The 14,467-nt window shown below is 40.0% G+C and overlaps 1 protein-coding gene across 2 annotated transcripts in view; it reads left to right on the top strand.

Annotated features, from left to right (window-relative positions):
• CSMD1 (CUB and Sushi multiple domains 1) overlaps positions 1–14,467 on the top strand; it is a 2,060,432-nt gene that overhangs the window by 1,772,326 nt on the left and 273,639 nt on the right. For both annotated transcript variants that reach the window (XM_030555566.1, XM_030555565.1), the window contains exon 41: positions 447–656. In XM_030555566.1, coding sequence (XP_030411426.1) covers positions 447–656 — 210 coding nt within the window. The remainder of the gene's footprint in view (positions 1–446; positions 657–14,467) is intronic.

Genomic DNA, 14,467 nt, shown 5'->3' with positions numbered 1-14,467 from the left:
TTCAGATCTGAACTGACATATTTTAATAGTCTCTAATTCATAAATACGGATTCTTCTGTCCTAAAACATTTGTAATTTCAGATAGATAATTTCTAATGACTTAAACCATCCAATCTTTCTGTCTCTCAGAAAGTGTTGATGCTTCAGTTTAGTCATGTAAATCCATATTTAGTCACATAAATCATAGTGGCCTGATTTTCAGAGGAGTTGTACCCCTAGTAGCCCTCACTGAAGATAGCACCCTCTGAAACCAGGCTACTTCTGTTTAGATTCTGAAATGTGGAATTAGGTGCCTAAATGTAGACACCTAAATTTGAAAATATTGGTAACAGTATAATCTGTACAGCACTGATTTGTTGATTATGTCAGTGTCTGTATTTGTGTACTGTAGCATGAAAAAATGTATTATGAACATTGTTTATAATTCTGATTACTTTCCCATACAGGTGCACATATTCAATTTCTGAATTTCTCTACTGAAGCTAATCATGACTTTCTTGAAATTCAGAATGGGCCTTACCACACCAGTTCTATGATAGGCCAGTTTAGCGGAACGGAACTCCCACCATCTTTACTAAGTACAACTCACGAAACACTCATCCATTTTTATAGTGATCACTCAGAGAATCGACAAGGATTTAAGCTTGCATACCAAGGTAAGTAATAATTAAACCACCGAACCATTTAGAGAATGATAACAGGCATGCTAACTTACTTATTATGGAATGACCTCAAAAATATTTCTTTTACTTTTTAAAAAACGATTATGACGATGTATAGCTCTTATACAGTGTTTTTCAAGCATAAACCTCAGATTACTTTACAAAGGAAGTTATGTACCAGTATCCCTGCTTTACAGATGGGGAAACTGTGGCAGGACTGAAGTGACTTGCCAAAATTACTGGTAGAGCTTACAATAGAACCCAGGTCTCTTGAATCCCATTCTAGTGGCTTATCTACTGGTTTAGGTTGCTGCCTTTTATTGCACTGCTGGCCAAATTTAGAAGTCCTCATTATTAGGTTTATACTCATTTCAATAGGAGTTTTACCTGAGTAAGACTAGTCAAAACTGAATAAGAATTTCAGGATTTGGTCATAATTATTTAGAAAATGTGTGTATATATTATAAAATAGAAATATTTGTAACATGTTGAATTTTGCAATGTAAATTCCTGTGAAAAGAAACAGAAACTCACAATGCCAAGAAATGCAATTAAAACAAATACATTCAGGTTTGTATAAGCACATCCAAGCCCCTACTAATATTTATGCATGTGGTTAACTTTAACTACTGTGTTTAGTCCTACTAACTTTGGTGCATCTCTTCAAACTGTATACAATAAAGTATATGCATAAATCTTTGCTGAATCAAGGCCTAGATTTTTTGTAATGATTAAGTTAATGAAATAGAACATATGAACTGTTTAATGTTTCATCTATCTTACTTTTTGTTTATTTTCTTCTCATCTCTCATTTTTTCTGTTGATAAAGATAAATAACATCACTAATTAGTGCACATTTCTATAACTTTAACATGATACTGTGAGCCGTAATCACTGTTGCAGGGCTAAGGGCAGAACAATGAGAGAGAATGGCTGGCTGTAGTCTTGGGTTTGAACAGAAAGCACTCTCTGGTTAGGATGTTATGGTGGGAGTTCTGGCTTAATTGAAATCTGATACCAGTTTAAAAAAGGTCTCTTATTGTTATGGTCCAGTGTGAAGGTGGTCTTTCCTAGTAGTCAGAGCAGGAGTCAGGTCTAGTGGGAGGTGCATGTGTCCAGGTTGGCAGATGAAGCCAAGGGATAGAACCTGAGTCAACTGTCAATTTCTAGAGCCAGGGGTCAAGCCAGAGTCAGAACCAGGAATTAAAGCAAAGGGCCAGAGTCGAAATCAGATATCAAATGCCAGAGCCAAGAGTCAAGCCAGAGTCAGGGTCAGAAGTTGGAGGCTGGGGTCAGAGCCATGATGCCCATATGCCTTCCACTGATGGTCAGAAACTTAAGGAAAGGGAAGAATCAAGCACAGATCAGGAGCACAGTGGGAACAGGAGCAAAGGCAGGGGTGAAGCAGGAGCCAGGAGTGGAGCAGGGATCATGAACAGGGTTGGGTGCAGGAGGCAGGCACAAGTAGAGTCCAATGCAACCACAACAGGAAATCACCATGTTGCTCAGACAAACTCCTTGTGCCTCCTTCTGACATAAACAGTGTGGTTGAACCAATTAGTGGAGCTATGTGATCCTCCAAACAGAGAGCCCATAGGTGGTGCCTTGGTTGAAGCTATAGTCCTATTAGCTTCTTGGCCCACCAGGTTTTTGCAGACCTTGGGTAGAGGCCAGGATGCAGCAGCTATCTGGGGACTCCTGGGTCTGGTTTCAAGACACACTACATCACACTCATGTTCTTTCAAGGCAGTTTTAGAAACAGTAAACTAAAAAATACTATAACATAAACACAGTACAAGCACATACAGGATAGCTCCTGATTTTTCTCCAAAGCTCTCTGTCCTAGCTTCTGGACATAGCTAGCATAATACCAGTGTCTCTCTCCCTACAGATTGTAACAAATTTTCCTTTAACTGTATTGAGTCCAAATAAGCTCGGTTGTACTTCTGACCTCAAACTTCAAGCCATTATCTGGCTCTGATACCTTTTGCTAGACACACCATTGTGACTAGAATGGCAAGATTTCAGCATCCCCTCCAGAGGCGGGAATAAACTAATTTGTTTTAGGATTTTTTCTCTGTGGTATTTTTTTGGGGGGTAGAGCAAGTGGGCTTGGTTTGGTTTGGGGTTTCTTGTAGTGTTGATGTTGGCTTTATCTCTTTCGTGTCCCTGATGGAAAATGTGGTTTTCTTTTGTCTTTGTTGGCATTTAAACAAATCATCATCTGCCTATCCTGTTGCTCCTGTTTAGAGTTCTGGCAGAATACAAGAAAGAGTGTTATTGATATTTCATAACAAACATTGTAAAATCGTAATACTGCACAACATGTTGACAGTTGTACCTAGTAAAGTTGAATCTCAAAATTTCACATACCATATAATTCACACAACGAAATTTGTGGGTCATTTTATTAACTGCATTGTGATTTATTAGTAAGGTACTGAGTGAGAGTTCATATTCATATTTTTGAATGGGGAATGGTAATTAATCAAGAGGACAGATCACTGATTCAGAGAGCTCTAGGTGGCTTGGTAAATTGGGTGCAAGCAAACAGTATGTGTTTTAATAGTGTCAAATGTAAATGCATACCTCTAGGAACAAAGACTGTACACTTTGCTTATAGTGTTGGAGACTCCATCCTGTAGCTGAAAAATATTTGGGGTCATCATATATAATCAGTTGAACCTGAGCTCCCAGCAAGAAGCTGTGGCCAAAAAGATTGTGATCCTAGGATGCATAAACAGGAGAATCTCAAATAAGAGTAGAGAAGTTATTTTACTTCTCTATTTGACACTGGTGCTAACACTGCTGGAGTACTGTGTCCAGTTCTGGTGCCCACAATTCAAGGAGGATGTTGATCAGTGGAGAGGGTTCAGAGAAAAAATGATTAAAGGATGAGAAAGCATGTCTTATAGTGATAAACTCAAGAAGCTCAATCAATATAGCTTAACGAAGAGAAGATTCATGGGTGACTTGATTACAGTCTATAAGTACCTGCATGGGGAACAACTCTTTAAAAATGGGCTCTTCAGTCTTGCAGAGAAAGTTTTATAACATGATCCAATGGCTGGAAGTTGAAGATAGCAAAATTCTGACAGGAAATGAGGAGTACATTTTTAATGGTGAACCAATTTACAAAGGTTGTAGTGCATTCTCCATCCCTGACAATTTTAAAATCGTGATTGGATATTTTTCTAAAAGATATGCTCTAGGAATTATTTTGTGCGAGTTCTATGCCTGTGCTATACAGAGGTCAGACTAGTTCATCACAATTGTCCCTTCTGGTCTTAGAAGCTATAAATCTATGACTCAGTGACGTAAAGTAGAATCATGACTGACACAAGAAATTGTGAGCGCCACTCCTGTTTTGACTCACCTTAACTACTGGAGAGAGTAGGAGAGAGTTAATCCTAAAATTAATTAAGGAACATATTAGAAAACATTAAAAATCTGATGAGGTAGAGGCCCTATAAGAAGGATATTTTAAAGCAGGTAAGAAAAGAGCAAGATAGTTCCTAGTGATTATATGTTCTTTGTGAAGATGATTTCAGTGGTCTATCGAAGGAAATCTTGTTTCTATGCACTAGAGGCTTTTCGAAGTAACAGTTTGTAAATGATTACATGAAGAATTTAGAAAAAAATGAGATGGTCCAATGAAGTGGTGGTAATTTGGTAAAAATTGGCTAATAGGTGACTAAACTAGAGAATTGTGGCTCAGGAACAAAGTTTAGTTAAATTAGCTGGGATTTGGATATTTAAATGTAACAACTAAAAACTAAATTTTGGAATTATTTTCTTCTCAAAATGTACAGCTATTTTTAAACATGAACTTATATATTTCCACTGATATTAAAAAAAGAAGGAAACCAAAGCAACTTTCTTAACAAAGGCTATTTATTCAGATGCCCTGCCATTCAATCATTCTTACTGTTATAAATAGCATGTAAAATGTGGAGATGACTAATTCCTGAAGCTATACCTGTGAAACATGGTTATGTTTGTCTTGTCAAAAATTATCGTGGCCAATTGCTAATTCAATCAGGAAAACAAGACAATCTATTCAGTTAGAAACTGACAGAATAAAAATGGAAATTGACTCCTAAAGTGTTTGTAATTTATTTGCAATAAAGTAGAAAAGGACTAGTTACTCTTTAGTTGGGGTCGGGAAGGAATTTTCCTCCAGGGAGGATTGGCAGGGGCCCTGGAGGTTTTTTCACTTCCCCTGCAGCGTGGGGCACGGGTCGCCTTGCTGGTGGATTCTCTTGCAGCTTGAGGTCTTCAAACCAATTTTGAGGATTTCAATAACTCGGTCCTGGGTTAGGGGTTGTTATAAAATTGGATGGGTGGGGTTCTGTGGCCTGCCTTGCGCAGGAGGTCAGACTAGATGATCATATTGGTCCCTTCTGACCTATGAGTCTATGAGTCTTGAAAATGTTCTGTGAATACAATTTTTAATACGAAACAAAATATTTCTGATGTGTGAAAGCTGTTTTTGCTGTGACAGATTGTTTCATGTGGTGGCAAGTGATGTAAAGAAAGGTTTAATTGGCTGAGTGTGTGAGGCCCTTACATTCAACTTGATGGTATTTCTTTGTTTAGATGTTTGGATGTAACAGAGAATCAGTTACAAAATTTCAGGGAATGTTCAAAGCATCAATGGAGTTTTCCTACTGATGTGGGTGAAAATGGGGAAAACTGGAGGGGAGATATGGGTGATGTTCTGAGCCACTGGCATCTGGGTAGCAAGCTTGCAGTTCAACCATCTCTGTAATTTACTATAGATCAGAGAACTGGTTGATGGCAGTCAATACTACATTCCAGCAGAGCCAGTGCAAGGAAGTTTCGCACCCTAGGCGAAACTTCCACCTTGCGCCCCCCCCCCCCAGCCCTGCGGCAGCTCACCCCCCGCGGCAGCTTCCCCCCCCGGGGAGCCGTGCGGCACCTCCCCACCTCATCTCACCTCTGCTCCGTTTCCTCCCTGAGCACGCTGCCCTTGCTGTAATTTTCCTCCCCTCCCAGGCTTACGGCATCAAACAGCTGATTGGTGCTGCAAGCCTGGGAGACCGGAGAAGTGGAGCAGTGACTGCACACTCAGGGAGGAACGCTGTAAAAAAAAAAAATTAGGGGCACCGCTTTTTGGCGCCCCCAAATGTTGGTGCCCTAGGCAACCGCCTAGTTCACTTTAATGGTAGCACTGACCCTGCATTCCAGCATAACAATGCTCCTTATTTTAGCTCTGCCCAGCCTCTCAGTAGAATTTAAAAATATTGACATACTGAAAGAGAAAGAAAGAAAAAGAGTAGAAATGGTGGGTGGAATGGGAATGAGGAAGAAGGAATGCACACACAGCCCCTGGCATGGGAGGGAGAATGGGGTTCTTGGTATAGAGGAGCCTGGTGGGCGAGTGGTCACACACAGCTTCTAGCTTTGAAGGGAAGGAGGGGTCACAAAGAATTTTTTGTAGGATAAGAATTGGTGACCCTGTTATGGAGTGGAAGTTGAGACGGAGGTGGGAGACTGAAGAGGGCATAAAGGGGCATGGAGGGTCACACAGAGGCCCTGGCATGGAAAGAGAATAGGGAACCCTAGCTTGAGGCATGGAGGGCATACAGAGCTCCTGGCATGCAGGGGGAGAACCTAGGCAACCTTAACTATTGCTGTCAGTTCTACTCATACTTAAAGAGAACTTCCTGAACCATAGACAGACACGGGAGCAAAATTTAAATGAACAAACACAAGGTTGCATCATATGACACAGCTGAGATTTTTTATTCCATTTCACCAGTTCACAAAATTATCTTTCCATGAATTGTAGGAAAATTGCATTATTAGTGGTGTATGATACAGATATTATCAATAGAATTATATATATTGTCTCTAGGTAAATCTCGAGTGTAATGTTTTTGTCAAAGGGAACGATAATAATAATAAGTAATAATAACAAATAAAATCCATTAAATAGTCAGACTGTTCATGGAAAGGAGATATTTCAAACTATGTTGTGTTTTGCAGCTGGTAAAATACAGATAGTCACTACCTGAATGTGATAAAAAAAAATTGAGGACCCTGTAATCACAGCCATAGTTTTGCTTAAGCTGCAGAATTTAATTGTGTATCACATTATCTCAAAACGGAATGATCAGCTAAGTCCCAAGAAAAAATAGTAACGTCAGCCTTTTCAGAACTCTTGTTTGAAAATAACTTGGTGTACTTATGATAGTATTTTCGTGATCTATGTTATTAAAACAGCAACGCAACATAGAGCCTTAAGGAGAAATAACACTATGATATTAATAGAAATGTATGATTTTTAAAAATATAAAGCTGGGGCATCAAATAATGGAACAAACAAAAAATACTAGGACCTTCTCCACATAGAAATATACCACCCAACAAACACAACAGTTCTCATTCAGGCAAATATGTGAGGGCCAGATGGGGAGGTCAAACTAGAGATGGATGTAATCAGGACAGATTTCTGTACCAAAAAACTATGTAGAGCTTGTAATGCCAGCAAATATTATATCTTTTCTTTTTTAAGAAACAGGCATATAGAAATAACACCAAGAGATTAATAATAATCACTGTGTCTCCATGTGCTCCCACATACCTTGCCTCTCTTTGCGTGGAGTAATGCCGCTCTGCACCCCTCCCTAACTATGCCCATGCATGTTGCCTTTTGGGGATGAGTGGCCCTTTAAAAATTGATCATCTCCTTTTCTATGACTCTTATCATGATCTTCGGACGTGGAGATGGGGATAGCACTTTCCCTAATCTAACAGCCCTTCATCTGTGAGAGGAGCATATTTTCTCTCCCATACAGGATCTTCACGGGGATGAGATGTCCTTTTAAAGTCAGAGAGTCCTTCTCAGTCAGCTGCCTTGAAGTGCCCTGTGGATCAGGGGCTGAGAGAGTCAGACAGTTTAGTTGGTTTGCTTGAATTGCAGACCTTTTTAGGGATGTTCTTGTTTCTCTTTGGTTCTTAGGTGGCTAGCATGGGCTCCAGGCTCTTTTCCATGTGGATGTGTAATGCTTATAAGAAGCACATGGAATCTTTTTAAAGGGAATAAGGCAATACACCACGTTTATCAAGAGTACAGTTTAAACATTAAAATCAGCATATGCTTCCATTCTCTCTCTCTCTCTCACCCCCCCCCCCCCGCAAATGTTTCTGCAGCTGGATCTTATATTTACCAATCCTTATTGTTGCTCAGTCAGTTCCAGTGGCCAGCTGAAACTGTACACGAGGAATGAGGAGCTTGGCTCAGCTCTGATGTTGATGCAGAACGAACCCAAAATCCCATGGCAATACATCCTTCTTTTATAGAAATAAGTTACCATAGAAGTCTATGGCACACTGGAGCTGTTAGTCAAGGGTGCACCCAACCAGGCTATTAACTGGGAGTATCCATAGCTGTTTTGTATCTCGTTTCTCTGGCTCTGCTCTTTATTTTGTCCTTGGGGGCATAGCTTTTGCTTTAGGGTCATCAATCTGCCATCCAAGTGAAAGTTGGCGCCTCTTGACTCCTCCACTCCCCTCTTAACCATCCAGCCCAGCTGTCTTTTCTCAGATAATTACCATATATTTTTCACTCACATACCAAACAGTAATAAGGCAATTACAGCCATAACTTCTATCCTTCTAACATTAAAATCATTAGTGCAATCAGCAAAAAATAAACTCAGAACAATTTCTTCTTTCTAATTCAAGGCTACAATTTCTTCTTACTAATTCAGAGCTAGCAAAATGGGAGTATAAAGCAAATAAGCAAAATGGAGTGCAATTTACTTGAGGACAATTTCTTCCCATTAGGCTTATGCTTACAGATGCAGAACCTAGAGCAGCTCAGAGTTAATGTGACTCATGAGTTGCGTGTCCTTTCTGTGATGCCGGCAAAGACTTCACAGAAATTTCCTGCCCAGGCAAGTGATATGACTCCTACTGGGAGAATCCTTAGTAGGTTCTTTCCGCTCCAAGAAACTCAGTCAGCCACTGGATTGAGGTGACAATGTGCCAGGCCTGTAGCTCTGAGAGACGAGAATATCTCACAAGGGTCAGGGGTGGTTGAGGGGATCATTTGTGATGGCACCATTCTCATTTCCCTTACATTGTTCACAGTTCTTACTGGTTTGCTTATGGGGATAAGCTACCCTTTTAAAGACAGTGTCTCCTTGTCATAACCTAATCCCAGATTTGGACCTTAGCGTCCAAAATATGGGGGTTAGCATGAAAACCTCCAAGCTTAGTTACCAGCTTGGACCTGGTAAAGCTGCCACCACCCAAAAAATTAGAGTGTTTTGGGGCACTCTGGTCCTCCCAAAAACCTTCCCTGGGGACCCCAAGACCCAACTCCCTTGAGTCTCACAACAAAGGGAAATAAACCTTTTCCCTTCCCCCGTCCATGTGTTCCTGGAGAGATACACAGAAGCAAGCTCCGTGAATCTAAACAGAGGGACTCCACCCTCCCCGTTCCCAGTCCTGGAGAACAAAATTACCAAGAGCTAATTTCTCTTTCCCCCTCACCCAGAGGGAAAGCAAAGTCAGGCTAGTAAATCTAACACACACAGATTTCCCCCTGACTTCTTCCTCCCACCAATTCATTGGTGAGTACAGACTCAATTCCCTGGAGTTCCCCACTAAAGAAAAACTCCAACAGGTCTTAAAAAGAAAGCTTTATATAAAAAGAAAGAAAAATACATAAAAATGGTCTCTCTGTATTAAGGTGACACATACAGGGTCATTTGCTTAAAAGAAATATGAATAAACAGCCTTATTCAAAAAGAATACAATTCAAAGCACTCCAGCAACTATAGACATGTAAATACAAAAAAACATATAAATCCTATCTGATCTTTTTGTACTTACAACTGGGAAACAGAAGATTAGAAAGCAGGAAACAGAAATCACTTCTCATAGCCGAGAGGCAGAAGAACAAGAACAAAGGACTCCCACACAAAGTTCCCTCCACCCAGATCTGAAAAAAGTCTGGTTTTCCTGATTGGTCCCTGGTCAGGTGTTTCAGGAACTTCTTTCCAGGTGTGAGAGACATTACCCCTTAGCTATCTGTTTATGACACTCCTGCAGCCACATTGTTGCCCTTTAGGGAATGATTGTGCCCTGCTAACGTCTTCATCACAGTCTCTGGAGAAGGGACGGGGTATTTTTCTTTGGGACAGGTCCTCCCACCCTGCTGGGTGCTGCATGGAACTGGGGTACCACTGAGCCCACCTGACCCACCAGCCTGGGTTCCCTTTACACTGTACTGCTGTGACCAGCCTGCCAAGCCCTCTCTCAGGCTCTGGTCTGCACCTTCACCAGCACACATACATCTGCAGAAACATACAGATGCTATGACCAGCTCTGAATGAGAAGGCTTCAGCTAAGGAACTTCCCGAGTGTAAACCAAAAATTATACCGACTTACACTGCACAGGGAGCTCATGAAATTCACCCTCTCCCTCAATGTGGAGAGGAAATATACAACAGCTTTTTACCCCAAGTTATGACTGCCACACACTGGTTTGTGATTAAGCAAAAACAATTTTTTTAATTACAAAAGATAGATTTTAAGTGATTATAAGGGATAGCAAACAGATCAAAGCAGGCTACCTAGCAAATAAACAAAAATGTAATCTAAACTTAAAATACGAAAGAGATTGGATATGAGTAGCAAATTCTAACCCTAAATGATGATATAAGCTGGCTGCAGGCTCATAAAGGGCATGCTGCACTTGCTTGCAGCTTAAAACCCCAAGTATTCCTTTCAAAGGCTAGTAATCCCTCTAGCCTGGGTCCATCCCTTCCCTTAGTTCAGTTCTTGTTACTCAGGTGTTTCCAGGAGTCTCTTTGCATGGGGAGTGTCATAACATTTCTTCCCAGATCTGGACCTTAGCGTCCAAAATATGGGTGTTAGCATGAAAACCTCCAAGCTTAGTTACCAGCTTGGACCTGGTAATTGCTGCCACCAGCTAGGAATTATACAGTGCCTAACTCACTGTGGTCTCCCCAAAACCTTCCCTGGGGGACCCCCAGACTCAGATGCCTTAAGTCTTACAACAAAGGGAAATAACTCCCTCCCCTTGTTTCCTTGTTACTTCCTCCCAGGCTCCCCTCCCTGGACGACCCTAGGAGATTCCCTGCTTCCAGTCCTTGAAACACAAGTACCGAGAGATCTAATCTCTCTTCCCCCTCACCCAGAGGGTATGCAAAGTCAGGCTTAGTAAATCTAACACACAGAGATATTTCCCCCTGACTTTTTCCTCCCACCAATCCCCTGGTGAGCTGCAGACTCAATTCCCTGGAGTCGCCACTAAAGAAAAACTCCAACAGGTCTTAAAAAGAAAGCTTTATATAAAAAGAATGAAAAAGGACATAAAATGGTCTCTGTAATAAGGTGACAATATACAGGGTCAATTGCTTAAGAAAAAAAATGAATAAACAGCCTTATCCAAAAAAATACAATTTAACACATTCCAGCAACTACACACATGTAAATACAAAAGAAAACAATATAAACCTATTGTCTTACTATCCTTGTACTTACAACTTGGAAACAGAAGATTAGAAAGCCAGGAGATAGAAAGATCACTCTCAGAGACGAGAAAAGAAACAGACCCAAGACAAAAAACAAAGAACTCACACCCAAAACTTCCCTCCACCCAGATTTGAAAAAGTCTTGTTTCCTGATTGGTCATCTGGTCAGGTGTTTGGTTCCCTGTGTTAACCCTTTACAGGTAAAAGAACTTTAACCCTTAGCTATCTGTTTATGACAGGGACTCAGTGAAGAATCACAATAATGTTACTCTCCTGCCTTAAATAACATTTGCATATGTCGGGAACCCTTTGTCTCTAGGCTTGGTTCCTGGTCAGTGGAAAAACACTGGCATTCCAAGATGGAGTGCAGTACCCGGTGACTTGGTCACATGTCCCTGTAGGGTCATAGCAGTGGTGACTTGGAGGCTGTTTGTAGTGTCTTCAGGAAGACTCTCTGGTGGGAGGTAAATTTCTGAGGCTTATTATTTTTTTCTAATGGCCCTTCCCAGCCTGCCCTCTAGACTGATTGCATTCTGCCTAGTGGGCATTTCCCAGGTGTAAACACATTTTTACTAATTACTCTAATTCAGTGATTACTGTTTCTTGCCATATGACAGACCCCTTGTCACTCTGTTCCATATCATGTGAATAGGGCCAGCACAAAAAGTCTTCCCTTTTATTTCCACCAGTCCTGCATCCTGGACACTTATTAAGAGAGGGGGGAGGGGTCCTGCCTGCCTTCTGGATATTAGCCAAATAGTAAGGCCTACTCCAAGGTTAAATACTTGTAAAGAAAAAAAATATTCATATTGATTGTCTATGATTCCTTAGAAAAACAAATTCAAACTGTTTCATACAGTTTGGAAGGTGAAATTAAAGACAAGAAACCTGACTGTTTCTGATGCAAGGAGTTACAGAGTGTTTTGCAAAAGTTTTTTTTGAGGACGGCACATGGGTGGTCTTGTTGTCACATAGGACATATGAGGGAGTTGATCATGCTTAGTATAGATGGAATCCTCAGAGACTTTAGCTGCCAGTCTATGACAACTTCTACTGACCATGTGAAAACTGAAATTTTTCAGGGGCTTATACTGGGGCCAAATGTGGGTGGACTTCTACACGGCCAGTACAATGTACATGCCTAACATCAGAGCAATTCCTCTGCCAAATTTCAAGTCCCTGCTGTAATGCATAAGGATGTTGCAACTTTTCAGTGTAATGCTTATAATATTTTTTTTAACATGCACAAAACAATGTATTTTTCCCTAACTTCATTCTTGGAAATAGCTGAACAATTTATTACCCCCTACCCACACACACACAAAAAAAAAAAGCCTGAGAAACACACTTGGCATTGGAAGATCTCATACTGAATGTTTAAAGTTTGGCAACCTTATAAGCAATTGAAAACAACCGTCCTATAACGGAAAGTGTTAGGCCACTTTAATTATAGGTGATGTTCCCAGCTCCACTGTGTGAATGGTTTTCACCTAAAGACCCTATAATACTGATTATAAGTCAAGAATTGGATTGCTAAGCACTGATTTGTGATTTATAAATTATATGCCTAATTAATAAATCATGAAACTGTCTATGAATTATGTGGCTCATTTTTGTCATACTAGTGACTTTTAAGTTAAATTGTACATCTGATTTATAAACCATGTCATTGATTTATAAGTCTTTTCAGAGGTCAGATATATTATTGGTTGATATGGCTGCCATAATACAGTATCACTGGCAGAAAGTTGTATAAATTAAAAATATGACCGTTCTGACCGAATGAAATGAAATTGATATACCCTTACATAAAGGACAAGAAATACAGGCAAACGAAGAGTCTATGACAATAAAGGCATTTACCAACTAATTGGAATGTCTGAGACTATGTACTGCATATTAAAGGAGTGGCTGAAAGGGAAATTTCAGATACTCTTAACTCACAAATGTACTCTTGATTACATTTGTCCATGCAATAAAAGCTCTTGGGATTAGAGCAAAGTGTTGCCCCCTGCCCCTCTCCCTGAATGAAAGAAAGTGCCATTTCTAATTACAGAAAGGCAAAAAGACAGAGGGGGAAGATTTATGAATTTAGATGCCTTTTCATAATAATACAATTTAAAAAGAGTTTGTTTTTTTAAAGTAATCAAACAAAACCCCACTACAGTAGTATTAAGGATCCTGAGGTCTGAATAGTTGATGTAGGGTAAGCCACAATCTGGAGGTGGAGAAGAGTGTGTCAGGGATCTAAAGTGAGACAAGGTGGGTGAACCAACTTCTGTTAGTGAGAGAGACAAACTTTTGAGTTTACACAGAGCTTTTTTCAGGTCTGGGAAAGTCCTTTTATGTGGTATAAAGAAGCCAAAGATGGGGTGGGGATCTCATCTTGTTACTCCTGAGGATCAAAAGTGTTCCAGGCAACAGCCATAAAAGATTTACCTAATGCATTCTCCCTCTTTCTCAAACACATTCACCTACATACATAATATGGTTTGACCAGACTGAAAATGATGGGCTCTTATCTAGCAGAAAATAATAGGCCTTCTAAATTCCAGAAACCGTGAAAGGTTCAAATTCCTCAAATCTCCTTTCATCTCTAGAAATATTTGCAGAGGTGCCATAGAGGAAAAGAACTGATGGAAATGTATTGTCTTATTTTGCTGTTACACAGCTCATGATTCTCAAACTCACCTAAGAACCTCAATCTGGATTCTGTGCTGGGCCTCACTTTGCTCCCCAGAGACACTGCAAAAGGGAAATAATGTCTTCCAGTGTTTTAGATACTAAACTGGGAAGCAGGAGGGCTGGGTTCTATACCCAGCTGTCCATAGACTTCCCCTGTGATGTTGGGCAAGACTATAGTAGGGAGCTGAATAAAGTTGCATAGGTAAACTTAATTGTGTCCTTTTCTTATTTTTGAGTATTTCATCATGTCTAACACACTTTTAATATATTGTTCCAGGGTAATATGATTTTCTGCTTGGAGTGTTTTAGATGTACACATTACTTTCTGAAAAATTTAAGAAAGTAGGTCTCTAACCCAAATTAATGTAACTAAGGAAACTTGTGAATATAAGATAATAGAGAGTTAAATATTAAAATCTTTTTCTAATTTGTACTCTTCTCTATAACTAATACATACAAATTACACATGGGAAGACCAAATGTTGATATAAGATCACTTTAAAAATCAGATATTTTATATTTAGATGTGGCTGAAGATGAAATTGAATCTTTGTCTCACAATTCCTTTAATTTGTTTTGTTTAAT

Source organism: Gopherus evgoodei, chromosome 3 (genome assembly GCF_007399415.2).
Source record: "Gopherus evgoodei ecotype Sinaloan lineage chromosome 3, rGopEvg1_v1.p, whole genome shotgun sequence".
NCBI lineage: Eukaryota > Metazoa > Chordata > Testudines > Testudinidae > Gopherus > Gopherus evgoodei.
This window is presented reverse-complemented; position numbering and strand designations above follow the sequence as displayed.